Source organism: Alnus glutinosa, chromosome 11, assembly GCF_958979055.1.
Source record: "Alnus glutinosa chromosome 11, dhAlnGlut1.1, whole genome shotgun sequence".
Classification (NCBI taxonomy): Eukaryota; Viridiplantae; Streptophyta; class Magnoliopsida; order Fagales; family Betulaceae; genus Alnus; species Alnus glutinosa.
Window position 1 is genome coordinate 24,018,188 of NC_084896.1, and position 22,438 is coordinate 24,040,625.

General features: G+C 36.2%; 1 protein-coding gene and 1 pseudogene across 1 annotated transcript; one reads left to right on the forward strand and one right to left on the reverse strand.

Moving 5' to 3' along the window:
* Positions 1-837: 837 nt before the first annotated feature.
* Positions 838-3,966, reverse strand: LOC133882182 (uncharacterized). Its single transcript, XM_062321296.1, has 3 exons — positions 3,814-3,966; positions 3,615-3,675; positions 838-2,083 (listed from the first exon to the last, which is right to left on the reverse strand). Exon 3 carries the CDS (start codon positions 2,073-2,075, stop codon positions 1,020-1,022), a length of 1,056 nt encoding a protein of 351 aa, XP_062177280.1. The 5' UTR covers positions 2,076-2,083; positions 3,615-3,675; positions 3,814-3,966; the 3' UTR covers positions 838-1,019.
* A 1,482-nt stretch (positions 3,967-5,448) lies between these two features.
* Positions 5,449-6,484, forward strand: LOC133881249 (RNA polymerase II C-terminal domain phosphatase-like 4; annotated as a pseudogene).
* Positions 6,485-22,438: the final 15,954 nt, after the last annotated feature.

Consider the following 22,438-nt stretch of genomic DNA (forward strand, 5'->3'; position numbering starts at 1 on the left):
ACTTAGCTCAGATGGTATTTAATTATTTAATGGGTGGCACAGTAATTACTTTCTTTTTTTTTTTTTTTTTAAAAAAAAAAACTATTTTTTTACTAGCCAAGATTTGATTAAAGAATCAGACCTCGTTTGGTTTGCGGAATGGTCATTCCATAAGGAAATGTAATAGTTATTCCTGGGAATAGAAGGTAGCGGAATGGAATAACTGTTCCTATTCTTTTGTTTGGTAATAACTCACATATTTTAAACGGGATTAAAAGAAAATTACTAAAAAAACCCTACATTATTTATTTATTTTTTTTAAAAAATCAAACTAAAAAAACTAAAAAAAAAAATTGAAATAAATTGGTGGGTGGCCGGCCACCCATCGTTGAACCGCGGCCACCCCCAAAAGCTCATCGGGGGTGGCCAGCTACCTCCAACGAGAACTGGGAGTGGCCTGTGCCACCCCTAATTGCTCCGGGGGTGGTCGCACCACCCCGTGAAATGCTTGGGGGGGGGGGGGGGGGGGGGGGTGCGACCACCCCTGGCCAACCACTTGGGGTGTAGTTTTTCTCTTTCCTTTTCTTCTTCTTCTTATTTATTTTTTTTTTTTTAAAAAAAAAAACAAAAGATTTGAAAGAAAATAAAAAATAATTTTTTTTTGAGAAATTGTATTCTTTACCCCAAGGAATACCTATTCCTCTAATTTTTTAGAGGAATAGATATTCATCTTCGTAAGGGAATAGCTATTCCATTGAGAATAGCTATTCCATAGAATAGGCCCCTACCAAACAAAAGAATGGCTATTCCATATGAATAACCATTCCAATTTCAGGGGTGTATTATGCAAACCAAACGGAGCCTAAGTTTTCTTTTTGTTTATTATAGAAGTAAGAAATCAAGTCTATTACAGAGTCGAGTTTATATGACTATATGCTCTATCTTCCGTATTAGAAGTAAAAAATCAAGTCTATTACAAAATTAAGCTTATAACTATCTGCGCTATCTTCCTTCTTGTAAAACTCCAATCAAGTACTCTATTACAGAGTTGAGCTTCTCAAGATCCCCTTTCCTTTATCCTTCATTCTCCCCTGCCGTGCACTATGGCCTGCCCTCAAACTTTTAAGACAGACAAACAGCTCGTCCTTCCCCACTAGCTCCATTACGTCACACATCTTCGTGAAAAGATTTCTGAGCGTGAATACACCATACTCTTCTACATTAAGAGACCGCCCGAAACGCTTCTGGTACTCGGACTTAACTTGCTTCAGGGACAGGTGTCCTTCTGAGCCTTCGAGCATTTTTACTAACTGCCCCTTTAGACCATTTAGGTCTCCAGGTTGTACCCGCATAGTAGATTCCATCTGATCATCAAAAGAAACAGTACCAACCCTCGGGTTCAAAAAGATTTGTGACATCCCCCTCTCCCTAAATGAAAGTGCATCCTTATCATTCAAACCTGCAACGTCGGCTGCTCCTCCAACCTTGGTGGGGCTAACGAGGCCTCGCCCACAAGCCACACTAGGCCAGTCCCAAAGAAACTTAGCAGTGTTAGTGAGGACAGCTGAAGTATCTTCTGGTGTAACAAGGATTATATTATATCCACGTTGACCAAGTATGTGAAGAGCTTTAGAAAAATCTACATCTCCAGAGATCAACATGATCGAAGAAGGTGGAGGGTTGTCGAGGGCAAAAAGAAACATGTCGACCAAAATAGCTCTGTCAGCAGCATCCTTTCCCACATTTGGAACATCTATGAGTGTGACACCACTTTTCTGAAGGTCCTCTGTGTGTTGCTGGGGGAATTCTCTAAAATCTGCATAGGCAGAAAACATTTTAACTCCTCCTTTAATTAGAGGGTTAGTTCGCAAAGCGTTCCTAATATTAACTGTTACGAGTTCAGTGGAGACATTTCTAGGAACACAGCAATTCTCAATGTCCCAAAAGATAGAGATAGGACCATATGAAGTGATTAGACTTTGATGGCTTAAAGAAAGTTCAGACATGTTCATGTTTAAATCCGCTATATGCGTGGCCTTTTTTTCAGAGGATTTTGAAGAGACTATTGATGTTGATGCGTTTGGATTAGCCATCATTAAGGTTCCTGCACATGGTGGAAAGCAGAAAATGTAAGTGAATACATATGGAAGTATCTCAAAACATCTCTAGGCAGCACTAGTGCACATGACATGGGAAAATCGATGTGGCCATTCAAACATCTAAAAATTAGTGCTGCTGAACCAGTCACTTGACAAGGCTTACACCGAATGGCTGAGCTCAATTCTACTACACAACACCACAGAAAATCTGGCCAAAAAAGAAAAAAAGAAAAAGAAAGCTACTTGCTTTACTGCAGATATAGCAACTACGTTACCAACATAAGAAGATCAAGGCTTAGATACTTTTATATCACTCCGGACAAATACTTATACGTCCCTAATTCAATTAATTGCCTCGATCCTCAATAAGCACACCAACAACTTCAGAATGAAGGAAAAAGATATTAACATGTGATTTATTCACAGAATCCCAATTGACATAGATTTGATGTCACAGCCCAAGTGTTTTTTTTTTATTGTCTTTTTATTTTATTGAAGATTCCTTGCATTTGCTTACCAAATTTAGTTAAGTTCAATGGGTTGGATTACCATCATTACAGCAGAATGTTGAGTATAAGAAATTTGATACAAAGTAGATAAGAGAAGAATAATTATTCAATTCACTAAAATTCATGTTTCTTCACCACAATAAACTATTAACCAAATTAGAAAATCTCAAATCACTGTATAATTGGAAACAAGGATGCTGAATACCTGGAAATCTCAAGCCATTAAAAAAATTAGATAAATAAATACTACAAAGAGATTCAAAGATGGCATTTTCAACCCAAACAATACGTAGACAACTAGCTTTTATTCTTTGATACTAAATTGAAAACTAGGAAATAAAGTCCAATTAAGAAATTATTATTCAGCAAATACCTTAGAATCAAAAAGAACATACAAATTTAGGCTCGTGGCTAAAGGGCATTTCAAGAACCTCAGAAATTGTTTGTTCCTTGTTTCTAGATGAAATCTGCATAATTTGTTGTAATGTGTTCTGTTTTGTTTGAGTGGTTGAGTTACTGATCTGTAGCTGATGTCCTGTGTTCGAGTGCTTGGTTTTATTTTGCTGAGACTTGGGCCTTGGTTGGTTTGTTGGTTGGTCTTTTTTGTTTTCTGCTCCTTTTGAGGTTGCAGGTTGGTTGTTGGGGTTTGGCTTGTATTCTGGCCTTAGGTGTTGTTTTCCGGTTGGGATAGTGTTCCAGTTTTGTTTTCTGGAGTGTAGCTTGATTGTTGGTGGATGAAAGCTTTTATTCATCGAAAAAAAATAAATTGTGTAATAGTTCATGTCGATTTCACCAAAAATATTGGTAAAAAAACCTATTTATTTATTAAACCCAATTCATCAATTACTCAAACTACACAATACAAGTCTAGATTCTAAAACTTTTCTTTTTCTTATTGCGTTTTCTCAGCAATCAAAACAATCCCACAAAACAAAAGCGTCTAAAATCCCAAGAACCAATTTCCCAGTTGGAAATTTTGATTCGAAATATAACATCAAAGAGAAATAAACAATTGAACAAAAGGTACCCAATATGAATCCAGCGGTAGCTCCTCCGCTCCAGTCCCAGAACACCACGACACTTAGATCCTGAAGAACAAGCAAAAGGGTTAGCGATCTAATCAAAGGGAGATCTAATTTAACAAACGAGAAAAGAAAATAATTTAATGGTGCGAGACACACACCCACACAGAGAGAGAGAGAGAGAGAGAGAGAGAGAGAGAGAACCTGGGCAACAAAGGAAGAAGCTTTTGATTATGGTGTATCTGGGAATTTTCCAGACCAAAAGGTGAGAGTCTTTGGAACTGTGCGATTTTACTAGATTAGGGACTAAACTTTGAAGCTGAAGCCCGAGAACAGAGATACAGAGAGAGAGAAATATGCGCGTATATATAATTTCAAAACGAATGAGTCGGTTAGGGAATATTAGGTTAAGGGATATTACGTTAGGCCTTTGGGCTGAGTTGTTAGGAACTTAGGGTTGTTAAAATCAGTTCTGGGCTAGTGGATTGGGTTTGTTTAGTAGTTGAGAATGCAAGCCACTATATAACCCGAAGCCCATGAGTTCTTTTCAGTTTAGTCTTGATCAATTTTGTTAAGGGTCCGTTTGAGCTTGCGATTTCAAAATGTGCGATTTAAAAAAAGTAATTTTTAAAAACGCAGTTAAGTGTTTGGCAAAATTGCAGTTTAGCGTTTAAAATCGCAAATTAGCCTTTAAAATCCGGCGTTTTAAAAAAAATACAATTTTACCTGCGATTTAAAAAAAAACAGATTTTCTGCGTTTTCAAATCGCAATTTTTAAAAACGCAGTTCCTAAACGATTTATGTTTTGCGATTTGGTTTAAAATCGCACTTATTGTCTACGAAATTACAATTCTAAACGCACCCTAAACAGTTCTTGAATTTAAACTTTCTCTAATGAAGCGTGGAGGTCCTGGAATCCTTGAAGGTCCATCTTGCCTTTCTTCTTCCATTTCTATTATCTTCCATATTTCTATCCATTCTTTACATTTAGCATTACAGAATCCATTACAGAAAATATAAGTACATTACAAGTGGTATCAGAAGTCTACGGTCCTCTAATGGCGGATGGAACCCGAGTTTTACAATTGGCGGAGTCGGTGAAGGCAACTCAGGAGCAGTTGAAGTCTACTCAGCGCTAGTTTCAGGATGTTCATGAGGCTACGTTGGAGTTGCGGAAGGAGCTTCAGACTTCTCAGTCTCAGTTGGAATCACGGTTGGAAGCTCGGTTTGCAGAGGTTTGCTTGTGCTTGAGACAAGCTTATGCAGTCTTATGTTGTTTTATCACCATAACTTGAAAGTTTTGTGGAACGTGGTGAGGGAAGTTTTTGATTTGCCAGTAGAATGTCGTGGCTTCTAATTAAAGCTAGGCTTTGTGTGTATGGGGCTTGGCTTTCTCTCTCTCTCCCTCTCTACAAGAAGACTGGTAGAAGTTATATGATGTGCTAATGGCGAGCTTTGTTTCACAATGAAATATTTTTTCGTGAACTGCAGATATGATAGTTTTGGAAGTTGTCAGGCAAAATTTGTATCATGGGATTTCTTTTGTGTAATGTAGAATATTCAGAACCTATCATATAAAAGCAAATATTTAAGAATAATGACTGTCTTACTATTTGCATCCCTGTCCCCGTTGGACCTTGCAAACTAAATAGAGGCCCTTATTAATTTTGATTGGTTATGAGTTGGCTTTTGCTTTATCCCAATAGATGAGTGATAATTTTTTTAAATTATCATCTAATACTTTTGATTTTGTTGCACCAGTTAATTTTCTGATATTCTTCACACCTTTAGTGACTGACTAAACGTTCTTGTTGCCTTTTTGTGTTTAAAAATTATGAAATGGATAGATGTCTCAAGAGGCAACCTCTTCATGCTCGAATGGATTTTATGCATATGATGACCAAGTTGAAAAGAAATGAGTTTGAGAAACTTGTACTTGAAAGTGAGACTGAAGGAGCACTTGCTACTGTTCTTAAAGTTCTCAAGCAAATCCACAAAATGTTTTTTGATGTATGTCCCTCTTCGTTCCGCTCAATTGATAATAGTTAATATAGTTTGTTGTGTTATAAATTCTAATGTAGGGGGACCTTCTTGCAGGTACTGGAGGACAATCTTGTTGACAGAGATGTGAGGCAGGTAATCATTTTCTTGACAACTGAAACATGACTAAAACTTTTATTCTAAGCTTTGTTTCACGTGTTCTACTTTTGTCGTCCTGACCTGGTCCCCCAGTGGCAAGCGCCTATACATTTTGTAGTGACAAGGATGATTTCAAGTTTTTCCTATATTATGGGTTGGAAAAACTGTGCAAAAAATGATTTTTTTTGTTTTGTTAATATATTAAACCATGAATCAGTTTTAAACTGCTGTATGTTAACTTCAGTAATGTATGTTTTCTGGTTCCTTCATCCTTGTAATAAATTGTTGAATGCCTTCCCATTAATTCTTCCTGGTAAAATCTGAGGAGGAGAATTTTTGCATAGTTGGTTTTCCTATATGGAGATTTGTATTAATCAAGATTTTTTGTGTATGTCATTTTCTGCAGGTTCTGAAAACGATTAGGAAAGAAGTCCTGAAAGGGTGTAAAATTGTCTTTAGCTGTTTGTTTCCCACAAAATTCCCTGCAGATAATCACCATCTCTGGAGGATGGCAGAGAATTTGGGAGCTACTTGTGCAACAGAGCTCGATTCATCCGTCACGCACTTGGTCTCTATGGATGCTGCAACAGAGAAATCTCGTTGGGCATTGAAACAGAACAAGTTTTTGGTCCACACAGGTTACGTGGCTAGAAGCTGCAAATTATTTTTGGCAAAAGCAACCTGAAGAGAACTTTCCTGTCAACCAAACGAAGAGCCAATAACACTAACCTTTGTATGTCAAAAGGTTAGTACTTGGCTACTCTCCAGCACTGTAGACCAAAGAGGATCTAAACCTACCATTTTGTAAAACCTCTGACTGGTTATATTGTTTCATAGAAAAGGTAGATTTGGGTTTGATGTTTTTAAATCAACTAATAGGTTGAAAAAATTAGTCAATTTTTTTTTTTTTTTTTTTTTTTTTTGTATATAAATTTTCCCGACGCTGGTAGAGAGATTTGACGTAATAAGTCGGCCTTAAATTACTGGAGTTCAGTTATTTTCTTGTTTGGAATTGGATGTTCTTTTATTTATCTTCGTTTTCTTTAATTAATTTTTAGTTTTTATTCTTAAATATATAGTTGGCTGTGGTTATGTTATGCTCCTAGCTAATTTTTTAGAGAAATGTTTGGTTCTCACCTTTTTTTTTTTTTTTTCATATCTCTTGTCCATCTCCATATAAGTGATAGACAAATTACTCTCTCTCTCTTATTAGGGAGTTTCTGCACGAAAAGGGGAATTCGAAACTGGATATGACAGAGGTGGACAGACCCGTGAACATGTTCAGCTTGCAAAAACCCTGGGCGTGTCTAAGCTGCTTGTAGTTCTGAATAAGATGGATGAGCCTGCCGTCAATTGGTCAAAGCAAATGTGCTTCTCCTCTCTCTCTCTCTCTCTCTCTCTGTGTTTGTGTTTTCTGCTGTACGCTCGTGTTCTCCAGTAGTTTCTTCATGTTGCATTTCTCCCAGGTATGATTACATTGAGTCGAAGATGATACCATTTTTAAGGTCTTCAGGATACAATGTCAAGAAAGGTATTGGAAGACTTTTCATGCCTTACATGGTTTTTGGCTTTCATAAACCTTATTATTATATTGCATTTTCTATTAGCTTATAGAGAATGAGTATGAATGTTACAAGTTTCTTCTACCTTTACATTAACAACTATAAATCATCTTGTAACTCTCGTCTCTTGAGTGCTTGTAACTCGTCTCTTGAGTGCCTGTAACTCTTGTGACATTGTCTTTTGAGTTCTTGTAACTCTTGTCTCAATAGAGAGATCTTGGGAATCATACCCAAGTGTAAACTTTTCTTTAAGGAGTATTTGAGGTTTATCTGATATGGGTGGATACACGAAGTGATTCTCCTTTAGAGGGGTTCCTTTTTTTTTTTTTTTTTTTTTTTTTTCTTTTTTTTATAAGTAAAATATATTCAAAAGGACGTATACATGAAGCCCCTAATTCAAAGAAAAAAGAAAACACCTATCTATAAATTCAAAATAAGAACACTCATGTATAAACTGAAATTTCTCTCTCCACACAAACAACGTTTGTAGCATCATTTTCTTCAATTTCATCAAATCGGTCTCACAATTTTTGACGACCTTTATATATATATATATATATATATATATAAAACGTAAAATGAGTCATCGCAGTGGCACGACTACATTTTGCTCAGCCAACATATGTCACATGCCTCATAACATGCACCAGATTATCAGAGTTACATCTAACAGCAGAATATAATAATCAATGTGTAGCGGAATACATATCATAAGCGAAAATACATTTAATACATAACAGTTGATTACAACAAGAGCCAATTACATGTCTAACTGGTTAAAGCTTATAAAACATATTACTATAATTACATACTCAAAATACAGGCTCAGCAAATATATGTCCAATAGGATACGAGCTATAACAAAATACCCAAACTGCGGACTACCCATAAGTCCGACGTATGACTGTCGCGATATGCTCCAATCATAACATTCCATATGCTAAGCAAACTGTTCATCATCTACATCCGTAGTACCTGCAACCAAGAAACCTCATCTATACGGTTGTGGTGGTATCCACATTCGCATAGGTGAAAGAATAAATCCACCGTCTCAGTATAAAACATACTAAGACCTCAGTGATATTAAACTAACTGAGTTTTCACAAAGAACCAACCTTTATTTTATTTTTAGTCACGCGAGCACTATATCAGCCACAATTTACCAATAGCTAATACAGCAAACACCGATTATTCAAAAAACATTTAAGACATACTATATAGCTCTGAACATATGTAGAAGTTTCAATCTACCGCTTGGAAGATTCTACATTATAATAATACTTTTCAACGGTGGCTCAGACATATGTGCACACGATTACTCCATCACAGATATCACGCCTACACATAGGTCTTAAGTAATAAAACATGACATCTTACTCTTCCATACTAGGATATCATCCTTCAACATAATACTCGCAACACCATCTCTAATCATATTTCAGCTTCATGCCTTAAACGTCAGTAGATCATGTGAGCAATAGAGTTAAACTCAATTATGTTAACACGTTTTTCCTGAAGAACAATAACAGTCAACATTCTTACTCATAGACATGTTATTACTCGCACCTGGGCAGTCATGAATCCATGTATATTCAAGTTCAATATATGGCATCTTACTCTTCCATACTAGGATATCTTCAACATAATACCCGCATCACCATCTCTAATCGTATTTCAGTTGCATGCCTTGAATGTCAGTAGATCATGTGAGCACTAGAGTAAAACTCAGTTATGCTAACACGTCTTTCTTGAAGAACAATAACAATCAACCTTCTTACTCAGAGACATGTCATTACTCACACCTGAGCAGTCATGAATCCATGTACATTCAAGTTCAATGTTTTTTAACACATACAACTATTCGATAGAAATATACATAAATGCTTTTCATTTAAGACACTTATGCATACCAACACGTCTAGTAAAAGCTACTTATAACATAAAAACATCACTCATGTAACAATGCTATACATGATATGCATGAAATTGGGTCTACTAGGGTTTAGGTCGCCCACGATGCTGATAACTGTTGTTTAACTGTGTTTACTGCGTTCTGTTACTGCTGTACTGTTGTTGTATGTATGCTCTATACTACATGCTCTATGCTCTGTGCTTGACTAGTATATGTTTCAATACTGTATCATGCTGTAAAATCATATTGTTACTAAATCATGTTATTTTAAAACTAAACAAATCCAATATTTCGTCAAACACTTTGAAATCATTAAAAACATAGTTTCTTCATAAAACATAAACAGTTTCAACATGACATGTTCTTGAACAATTTTGCATAATTTAAATCCCAACCGCAGCACACACTTAAACATTTTAAATCAATTTAACACTCTTCGCTCATGCATCAATTCTTAAACATCATTGATGTAATTGACACAATCAAACTAATCAAATTATCCAAAACATATATTTCATCATATGGTCAATTCGGTTGCATAAACAATATATATATTTTTATCAATCTATTACATATAAAAATATATATTTTCTCAGTGAGTAGAATACTCACCTTGGCTGCATTAGACTCTTGACTCGAACTTCCACTGGATTCTAGTTACTTGAACTCTACATTGAAGAACCAATTAAAGTCTCCAATCCGAACACGATATTGAAAACATTGGTAACATTAGACTATGCTATTGAACTCTATACTTTATGACACAAAAGCTACCCGTTTGCTCACACGTCGCGTCACTCGCTTCTAAAGCTAGTTGGTCCCCTCTATACACCGGAGCCCTTATCTTTCATTTAATCAAGGCTATTGTTAACTTGTACAGTTCACACTCTTTGGCTCTACCCATGAATTATCCAGTAATCAGTCTTTCACAACGAGATCCACCTATACAGTAACGATATTTAATTATGAAGATTAGCTGTGTAGCTGACCCTGTTAGTCCGTTGTCGCAAGAGTAAGGGCATAATCTTTGTGCCTTTTAATTTAAATAGTACCTTAAGCTATTATTAGATTAGTCATTGGTTATAGGTTTGTATCTTATCTTGTTTATTTATTATTATTATTATATCCTATTGTCATTGTTAACTCATTAATGGTTAGTTACTTATTTATTAAGTTAACAATATATATTTAACCTATTTACATGCATATGTATATATACATTTATATATATATATATATATATATACACATACATACAATGCTTAACCTAATCCGAGGACACATAAATATCATGTGTGCATGTATAGGTGGATTAGTTATTACGTTGCCATATAATGGATTCATATTACATTTATACGTTCCTATAAACTTACTAACTTATACTTATTAACTTAGGGTTATTTGGGTAATCTATAACTCTTTGACATTCTTACTAGATTGTTCCCTTTGATATAAACCTTAGGCTCTAGATTTACAACTACTAATATACTTAGTACTTAATCTTTATTAACTACTAACCATCTAGGTAATTTAAATTAGAGGACATTAATCTTATATAACATATTAATCTAATAACTCTTATTGAACTAACTTATAATCACATTTTGTAATATCCATTATTTTATTATACTTTGTCAATTTATTTATTAAAGCTTGAGGCATATATATAGATTTTTTTTTATCAAAATTACATAAACACATACATTCCCCAAAACTACATGCTCCATTGACTTTATACACAAACCCAAATAAAATGCTCTCAACCAAAACTACATATAATCGACCACTACAAGGAATAACCAAATCCATCTTATAAAATACAATCCCATATACCATTGAACTCAATTAATTACATAATGACAATGGTATATTTTTCCTCCTAAAACCTCCACATAACTAACCAACATCCTCAAATTACTAACCCAAAATCAAATTTGGGTTCCACTTAAAACACCCATCAAAATCGCTCATTAACTCGATCAAAGCCGGTAGCCATAAACTCCATCAAAGTCCCTCCAAATCAGCCCATCCAAATTACTCCAAAATAGACCCTAAGATGCCACTCTTAAGCCCATCAAAACAACACTAATCAGCCCACCAACCACCAAAAATCACCAATACTCAAGAATCCAACCAATCCAAACAAACCCAAATACTCATAAAAACAACACAAATAGAACATCAACTTAACAACATAGCAAAAGCCCCAAAATTCCCAAACAAAACCCTAGATTTAGACTCAACTAGAAACCCCGCAAAGTAATATGATTTCAAGCTATAAATCTAATGGGTATGATGGAATATCAACAATAATCTCTCTAAAATCGGAACCCATTACTATTCACATGATTTCTATGCTCTATAAACAATGGGTAACAAGAAAGTACCAAGAAAGGTTAGGGATTTACCATTTTGTTCCCAAATACCGAACCCCCGTGGACCAAAATCTCAGTTTTCTTCTCCTCCAGTCCACAGGTCCCTGCATCTCTCACAATCTCAGTGTCTGACCCTCTCGGTAGCGCTCTCTCTCTCTCGATCTCTCACGGCTGGATGGGTGTGCGTGCGTGGCAGTGAGACGAAGAGAGGAAGAAAATGGAAGAGAAGGAAAAAGGGAGAGGGAGTCGGGTGCTGGAACAGGGGAGGGGCGGCAGTGTGCGTGCGTGGGAAGAGAGGAGAGGAGAGAAGGAAGAAAAGAAGAAGAAAGAAGAGAAGGAGTCATGGAAGAGAAAAAAGAAAGAAAAGAAAAGGAAGAGGGAAAGAGATAAGGGACACGTGGCAAGCTGTGAGTGGGTGGGAAGAGATTATAAAATCCTCCACAGCCAACCGAGTTGTGACATGTGGCAAGGATGAGATCCCCTTCATTTAAAGCCTCCAACTTATATAAATTAAAGAAAGACCCTGTTTTATTAAAATCATATCGTTTATTAATTAACATTTGATCCCCGCATATATTTAAACTAAACTTTAATCAGTGTATTTAATTAGGACCTACTATAATAGTTATCAATCTTAACCCTATTGTATTTTATTTTCATAACATGATTATTATTACCTAGCTAGAATATAATTACTAATCTCATCCATTTAATAAACATAATTTATTAAATTGCTAAATTCCCTATTTATTTTCTTGGTCTTTACACAATCTTTAAAACAATATGCATTTCGTTCTCTCCATACATACCACATCAAACACAATTAATGGAGCCATGCACCAAATCCATATCAACGTCCGATTGCCCTTTTGCCCCCTCCAACTCCCCAACATATCTTTCACCAACCGCAGCATTACCCACTCCACCCCAAACATTTGCAGTATTGTTCTCCACAATTCTGTAGCAACCATATAATGCAGAAACAAATGGTCAGTGGAGTCTCTAAAAATCTTACACATATAGCACCATTCTATCACAATAATGAGAGGGGTCCCTAATCATTAAAAATGAGAGTATTTTAGTGAAGGATCACTAGTGGCATTTAATTAATTAATTTATATTTTATTTTTTAATTTTATTTTTTTCTGAGTTGGTTTTACGCCGAAATCTTTTAAGCTTTCAATTGAAGAGGGGCATTTTGTGTTGTGTATCGTCGAGAGAAGGAGAGGGGTCTCCTGAGCATGGTCATAGGCAAGGTTAGCGTGGAGTGGCTGTTGGCTACTGTGGAGGTGGAGGCACTGGTCCAAGGGGAGGGGTTGAGGGAGTTTTTCAAATATTCTAGGGTCGGTACTCGGTAGCAAAGCTTTTCTCGCACAAAGGTGCTTGAATAATCATGGTCGGTTCTTAGTGCTGGTGGAGTACGGGGATGGTAGCTGGAGGGGCTTCATTGCCATCCCGAAGGGTCGTGAAGAGAGGGGACAGAAATACCGTGCCGCCAGGTTGCGAAAGGTGGTAACTTTTCTCGAGTTGTCTTTCAGCGAAGGAAGGTCGCAGTCCCATAAGTGCCTCGGTGGTCCTTAGTCAGTCGTTTTGGATGGCTCTCCCTCGGTGCCTGTGTTTAAGGCTCTTGTGACGACCCATTTTTTTTTTTTTTTTGTATAAAATATTTATAAAACATAAAAGGGTCATCACAGTGGCACGACTACGTGTCGCTCAGCCAACATACATACATGCTCCATATTATGTACCTGATATTCAGAGTAATATCTAACAGCGGAATAATCATAACATTACATCTCATAACGGAAAGCACATCTAAATATACATGTGATCCATACAAAAGAGCCATATATCTGTCTAACTGTTTAAGGCTTACAATTCCACTAATACAAAAGAATGGCTACACAAAAAAATATGTGACACCTACGTCACTAGCCATATACAAAATACCCCAAAAGAGTGAACTCCATAGTCCAACTCAATACGACTGTCGCGGTGTGCTTCAATCGTAATATCCCAAATACGCAGCTACGAGGTCCTCCTCTAAGTCAGGTGTACCTGCAGTCAAATGGACATCATCTATACGGTTGTGGGGGTTTGCCACATCCGTATAGGTGAAATGATGAGTTCACCGCCTCAGAGATATTAAACTAACTGAGTTTTCGCAAAGAACCAACTTTTCTTTTTAGTCTCACGTACACTATAACAGCTACCAATTTATAAAATTTTGTTTGAAAACCCCCATAGCTGATATAGCGAACACCGACTATCAGAACACATTTAAAACATACTATGTAGTTGGACCCATACGTAGAAGTTCCATTAGCTTGGAAGCAACCACGTATAAACCCACCTACAATAATACTTTTATGATGGTAGCTCAAATGCACATAGGTCTAACGTTATTAACTGTGATAACACTGTGCCTCAGGGCATTACAACTTCATGTCAAAGCACATAGTTGTCCATGCGGTTACTAAAGTAAGACTCTAATATCCAAACACTTCTTACTGATGTGCAACGACAATCCATCTACCTACTCCCAAGCCACACTGATATTGCAACCAATAGCGTCAAAACCAAGCACACTAAGCTTAAAATATGCCATCTCACTCTTTAGTACAAGCTTACTATCATTTTCAGAACATGGTTAACACGGAATCCTAGGGCATTACAACTTCATGTCGAGCACATAGTTGTCCATGCGGTTACTAGAGTAAAACTCGGGTATCCAAGCACTTCTTACTGATGTGCCACGACAATTCATCTACCTACTCCTAGGACGCTGTATTACTCATACCGAACCATGACAATATTCTTGTTTGTCCAAGCTCAATGTTCTAAAATTATGCAACTAGACGATAGCAGTATACATAAGCTCTTTTGCCATTAAAACTCTCAGGCATACTAAAACGTCTAGCATCAAAACTACAGTATTCTATATCATGAAAACACCATATAATTTAAATCATGCTATGTATGCTATGCATGCTGATGTGCTGCTGATAAACTGCTGAACTGAACTGTTACTGGGCTGCTGCTGGGTTACTGCTGGGTTACTGTATGCTCATGCTCTATACTACATGCTCTATACTCTTTGCTTGACTAGTAAATATTGCCTTACTGTACCATGCTGATAAATCATACTTTTAAACATTTTAATATTTCATCCAAGACATGCAACACACTATACTTTACTCTGAAACTATCCTTGATATATTTGAACATACTCTAAAGTACTCAAATCAAACAAAACAGATATATTTAACATACAGTTGGTTCGGGTTTATGAAACAACATATATATTTTGCAATTCTATAATATATAAAAATAACAGTTTCTCAGTGAGTAAAATATCACCTGACTGCTTGCACACCAACACTAATCAGTCCTAGGCTCAATCCACAAAGTGCTGCTGTTCATAACATATTGCATCTATTTAGTTTCCATCCAATAATTACACTAATTTTCACTTTGAATCGCTCAATAACTATTTTACCCATCAATTGCCTAAGCTCATACCTAATAATAGTTCTAGGCTTATAAAATCCTCAATTTATACAAATTACTAACATTAAAACCTAACCCCACAAATATTTATTTATTTTATAATACTCATGGTTAATTTAGGGTTAATCATCACTACCACCACAATTAGCCCATAAATTAACAATTTAATTTTAAATAATTAAAAACCTCAAATTAATTTCATCCATTAAATTAGGGTTTTCCCAAACTTAACCCCAATAACAATATTTATTAACACAATGACATTTACTAAATGTTAATCTCCTAAAATCCTACAAATATCAAATACCCAAAAATTAAGGCTTGAGGAAAACTTACCCAAATTCACCAAACTTCAACCCAAAGTTTGAGTAGCCTCTAGTAAGCTCCAATAAGCTCAAATACCTAAAGAATATAGAGGATTAAACTCATATTTAGGATTTTACCCAAAAATCACGAAATTATGAGTTTAGTGTTTTACCTTAAAGACAATCGGTAAGAACGTAGATCCGAGTGCAAGGATCACGTTTCCGAAAACAGATTGAAGATCCAACCGTTGGATCTTTGTAGATCTAGACTTTTGTATGAAAACCCTTAAGAAAGTCTCCTTCCTATTCCCTTTTCTCTTTGCTGGGCAGAAGGGAATGAGGCACTACCTCATTCCCGTTTTCACATAAGTGAGGCGCATGTGCGCCTCACGTATTTTTTTTTTTTTTTTTTTTTTTTTTTTTTTTTTTTTTTTTTTTAAACTGAAGGGCTGAATGCCCTTCAGTTCATGAAATGGCCATTTCATGCAATTGGCCGTACGACCTTTCAAATGAAAGGCCGTGCGGCCCACTATATATATATATATATATATATATATATATATATTTAATTAATTAATTATTTCACTTCTTTTCTTTTATTTCTTATTTCTTTGTAATTCCTAATTCTTTTTAGACTTTTAAAATGTTCTCTTGCATTTTATTTTATTGACTACCAATTTCAAATCGGTAGAATCATTTTGTTTTATTTAATACACCATATAGATTTATTTTTATTTTTATCCTAATAAATCTATTAAATATTTTCTAGAACATTACAGCTCTAGTGGGGGTGGTGGTAGAAGTTCTGATGCAGAGGTAGTGGTAGGGGTGGTGCAAACTCTGGATTTTGCCACGTCGACTTGGGGCAAAGTGGGTAACCCGAAGGATAGACATGAGGGACATGCATGGGTGGTACTGGTAGAGGTTGTTTGAGTTATGCTTTGGCAACCCTGGTGTTTCCACCAAAGGACGTGAAGTACGAAAGACATGAAGGACTTGGAGGGTGATAATACAAACTAACAATTAGAGAAATTCCGATTTAGTCCTCTCCTTGATTTGGTTGAACATACCCACATCCTCTAGGTCTTCTCAAAGTGTACTTTCTTTCACCTTAAAGCTATTGTTTTCTCTCAATGACCTGCAAAATACTAAAATACCAAAACTAACAAAAAACATTAGAAAATAACAAAACTAAAGGTTTAGTAAATGCAAATTAAGGGGTCCACATATGCAATATTTGACACTCATCAAATACCCCCAAACTTACATTTTGCTAGTCCCTTAGCAAAACAAAACAAAACAAAATAGAAAATGAAAGCTTGAAACATAAATCCTCTTTCGTGGGAAAAATGATTGCATTTAGCGTATGAAACAAGCCTTTTAAACCCCTAGGACTCCCTAGTGGACGAGTGAAGTCTCGTGAGGGTTCGCCAGGAATGATACCCACAAACATTTTATAGCACTATGTTGTTGAAAAACAAGAATCCATACAAACACATGGTTCAGACATCGTGAGTAAGTTTAACAAACTGAACAACATACTCACATCATCAGGACATCAAAAATCATTTAACTCATAGTTGAAAAATTGAGACAACTCAGGTTCAAATGAGTGCAAAGTGAGATTAACAAAGATTCATGAGGTTTCAATTTTCTTCAAAGGTTGTGTACCTCAAAATTCATAGGAATCTCATCAGTGAAACAACCAAGGCTTAAATCATTATGTGCATTTTTTTTTTATTTCCTTTCTTTTTTTTTTTTTTTTTTTTTTTTTTTTTTTTTTTTGTGTAGTCTGTGCAATTCCTGACTCCCTTAAGCTTTCTAATTGACCTATGTAATGAGTGTTGGGCCAATGACTCCCAAACCAGATGGTTTTAGGGCACTAGATGTAGAAACATCCCTAAGGGCTTAATTACTCAAGTAAAAAAGGCTACGAAGTCAAACTAGCCATACGATCAACCAAATTGAATTTTTCATCTTTTTACGCGAACACTCAATGCTTAGTGAGGCAAGAGGCCCGATTACTCAATGAGAACTCATATTATTGATTTTTTTTTTTTTTTTTTTTAATTTAAGCCAAGGTTTCATCAACAAATCATCCTACAAATCTCAAGATACACATTCCTTAATTCAAATCTCATACCTCACAGAACCAATGCTAATGTGCTTATGAGAAATAATTCAAACAAGTGAAGTCTCTTTTGAATCCAACATGTGAGTCAAAAGATTCAGAATTCTAAAGACATGCAGTGTTCACATGTTAAACAAACCAATGACATATAAACCACAGTTGTGATGTAATCATGCTCAAACAAAACACAATTTATTTATTTATTTTTTTAACTATTTCTAGAATAAAAAGACAAATAAGCAATATTTTAGCAATTTTTTTTAGATAAAAAAGACAAATAAACAAACAAACAAACAAACAAACAAATAGACAGAGTGTTTTTCCATACCCCCAAACTTGAATTACACATTGCCCTCAATGTGTAGTATAGAAATACATTACCAGAAGTAAGGAAACATCAAGGTGTGAAAAAGGCCAGGGCGTCCCCCAAACTTAAACACTAAAACACCTGTCAACAAAACTAACAACAATATTTTCTAATAGAAACAAACATCAAAATGTTAAATGCTGTCAGAAACAAAAATAAAATAACAAGAAATTTAATGAAAAAGTAAAAAGAACTCAGAAATTTAATGCAGAAAATAAAATAACAAAAGGAATTACCATACCTGCCCCGATCATGTGGATGTCCAACCAATCCCTTCCACCCTTTCTTCTTTAAAATTTGATAGCACTCTGGGAGGATGTTTCCCCATCGTAGGTAGCCAACTTGCTTGCTTGAAAATATTTTCTTGGGACGATGATTCCTAGATTTATGCCATTGTCTGCATAAATCCTTGAGAATCTTGGCATACGATGGCACTTTGAGACATTGAAGAATTAAAGCTTTGGATTCATGATGTGTCTCAAGAGGGACAATGATGAAGGAATGAGCGTCAGTACTCACTTCCTTGTCATTGGACAGACTTGTATCTGCTGGGGGCTCAATTTTTTCTTTATGTTCAACTTGCTCCTCTTGTTCAATTTGGTCTCTGTGTTCAATTTGCTCCTCTTTTCCTTCTTCCACTATGTGCTCAATTTGCTCATCTTTTCCTTCCTCCTCATTGTTATCCACAATTTCCTTACTCTCGAGTATGGTGGTGTCAGGGACATGCTCATGACAAGAATGGCTAGCATCATCCTCATCAATCATGTAGTGCCCTTCAGCCATCAACTGACTTTGAAGCTTTTCTTCCTCCATTCTGTTGAATTCAGCAACCAGATAATCAATATGTCCTTCTATCTTGGCAAGATTCTGTATATTCTCGTTATCGCTTATAGAGGCGGTCTTAAGCTCTTGCATAGCCTGGTTATTGCTCATAGTGGCATTCTTCAGCTCTTCTCTACTCTGTTTAAGCTCTTGCATAGTCTGGTCGTTGCTCATGGTGACACTCTTAAGCTCTTGCATCATCTGGTTGTTGCTCATGGTTACCTTCTTAAGCTCTTGTATATTTCAGTTGCTTGTCTGAATGAATGCTTGGAGTGTTTCTTACAATGATAATCTTTGAGGAAGGCGATCATATGATGAAGGGTTGTTGGAAGATTTGTGATCGAACTGCGGATATGCAGGATTGTGCAGTTCATGGTATTGGGGAACACAATTTTCCTTGGCTTGAGCTTGCCACGAGAAATTAGGATGGTTCTTCCAGTCCGAATTGTAAACATTGGAATTTGAATCGAAACCCGGATTGGAGAAATTTGTGTTCATCTGCTCATAAGAAGGATTGTAGAATTGTCCCCATGATGGACAATTACTAGAACTATGATAAGGATTGGAGCAATATGAACATGGTTTATGTGGGTAAAAATTGTGAGTGTAGTTGATAGAAGCAGATGTCCTACCACTAGGGGAAGCATATTGGGCAGAAAAATTGTTATAATTATCATAAGAAAAATCCATGCTTCACTCTCACTTTTTAACATGCAAATCTCCCACATAAAACATCAACCAAATTTTTATTTTTATTTTTTTTAAAAAAATAACAATAAAAGAAAATAAAAACAAACAAAACAAAGAAAAGATAATTTTTTTTTTATTTTTTTTTAGAAATAGGAATAACAAAAACAAATTGCAAATAAATAAATAAATCTTAATTATAACTAGTAGAAAGATAAAATCAATTTAGAAATAAACAGTTTTCAAAAATTCAAACAATTCCCCGGCAACGGCGCCAAAAACTTGATGTGAATTTTAATTGTACTCGCAAGTGCACTAATCGTTTGCAATAAAGGGTTTTGCAAGTGCGAGGTCGGTCCCACAGGGAATTGTGTTCTTGAAAAACAATTTCGTTTCTAAACTAATTGAATCTTAACCTAGTTCCAAAAAAGGTTTGATTTTTGATAAAAAGAAAACAAACTAAATAAAGTAAAATAAAACAAAAGAAAAGGTACTAAGGTTTTGGAATCCACACCCACCAAATCATAGCAACATATTCTCATGTTCATCAATACACATCCGAAGTTCTCACCATACAAATCTTATGTATGTTCTACTATGCTTTAAAAAATCATTAAATCATTCAATGAATCCGTTCTTTGCACAAATCACAAAAGATATCCGGTTTAAACCAAATCATCAAATGTATCCGTAGAACGAAACACAATGAATATCCAACGTTTTGATACATAAAAACCGAAGCAATCAATTATGTGAAATTATCTCAAATCATCAAATGTATCCTTGAATCACAAAAGATATCCAAGAATCATCCCACAAATTGAAAAGAAGTAAAACATTGAAAAAATTAAACCAAATAAAATCGGATAGTATAAACTTACATGAAAATATTATTGCTCTTCAATGGTGAGGTTTCATCCTCAACCTTAGTTGAAAAATTAACTACACATGACTATGAAAAATAAATTCTAAACTAAAGAAAAACTAAACTAAAAAGAAAAGAATAGATTTGGTCTCTAGCTTCTTCCCTTTTTATCTTGAGGCTTAGAGGTCTATTTATAGGGAGAAAACAAATCCTAAAAGCCCTAGAATTTCTAGAAAAATCGGAGGTTAGTCTCCTAGTTTGAGTAGGAAACTCAAAACACAATCCAAGAAGGAAAAGGACTCCAAATCCGTCCAGATTTGTGGCCTTTTATTGCGGGGCACTTTTGGTATAGCAGACGTCCGAATTAGGGAAATTTTATTTCATAAGAATTTGTAGAAAATTGAGTTAGCTTTCCAACGTCTCTTGATTCACTTCAATATGATATTTGAGCTGAAAGTTATGGCCAAAATACTATGACATGTGCAGAATTTGAATTCTAATCCGATTTTGACTCCAATTAGAGAAATTCCGATTTAGTCATCTCCTTGATTTGGTTGAACATACCCACATCCTCTAGGTCTTCTCAAAGTGTACTTTCTTTCACCTTAAAGCTATTGTTTTATCTCAATGACCTCCAAAATACTAAAATACCAAAACTAACCAAAAACATTAGAAAATAACAAAACTAAAGGTTTAGTAAATGCAAATTAAGGGGTCCACATATGCAATATTTGACACTCATCAGTAGGGGCGGTGCAAACTCTGGATTTTGCCACGTCGACTTGGGGCAAAGTGGGTAACCCGAAGGACAGACATGAGGGACATGCATGGGTGGTAGTGGTAGAGGGCGTTTGAGCTATGCTTTGGCAACCCTGGTGTTTCCACCAAAGGACGTGAAGTACGAAAGACATGAAGGACTTGGAGGGTGATAATACAAACTAACAAATTTGGAGACATCTTTTGGTTTCTCTAAAAGTCGTAATAAAACGTTGTCTTACATGTCTAGAGGTGTGTAGGCTTACAATGGGCTTGTTGGTAGATGGGGGCGTTGCAAAGAACACTGAGCCGCTGCCAGGGGCGGAGCTAGAATTTAGGATTTGGGGGAGTCAAATTGAAAGAAAAAAAATTTGGGAGGGCCAAAACCATAAAAATAACAAAATTTAGGGGTATGTATATATATATATATATATATATATATATATATATATATATTAGGAATTTTTTTTTTGGGAGAAACCCCTGGCCTTGGGGGGGGGGGGGGGGGGGGGGGAGGGCAGGCCCTCTCAAGGCCAGGGGTAGCTCCGCCCCTGGCCGCTGCCCAAGTTGAAGGGAAAGGCCCCGCTCATTTCACCTACATTCTTTGGTGATTTATTCCGGGCACAAGCGGTTTAAGCTTCTCTAGGCCTAGGCATTTCGGAGGGGGGCCTCTATTGTGGGTTTGGGCGCAGGAACTGGCCTAAGTTCTCATCAGCCCGGTTTTACTCAAGAGTTGAAGCCTAATTCTGAAGAGAGGGCCCATTGAGCCACATGCTTTGGTGTGCTCAACTCCAACCCAATCTTATTGGCCAAACATTTTGTGGCACGACCTAAAGGCCCAAATTGGCTTATGTCTCAGGTTATAACCCATGGCCATCCTATGTTTTTTTTTTTTTTTTTTTTTTGACAAGTAATAAATATTTTATAAAAAAAGCGTAAGGTGCCTTTAAGTACACAGAAAGTATACATAGGAACAATCAAAGCAACCTACAACAAGAAAAGAAAATCCAACAACCCTAAAAAACCCAAGCCCTCAATCCTAAAACCTTCCGGAGACCCCAATCCTACACCGAGTACGCCTTACCTTTCCTAAGCCGAGAGGACGCGCTAGAATCATTGTAGTTGATGGAGCTTACCAGATTCAATACTTTCCTCATACTTTTGGTCTTTGGACGTACTGCCACAACTCTCCAATGGAAGTCCTCTTCAACGGCTTTCAAAATCACCAAGGACGGATCCATATCCTCGTCACTATCCAACTCACAATCCAAGGCCAATTTGGGAGGTAAAACACCCAAAGGGTAAGGGGAGTCGCCCTTCTCCCCATACCATACCTTGCTGCCCTGCTCCCACGCAACCACCTCCCCAGACGGACCAAAACCTACTGGCCACTTTTAA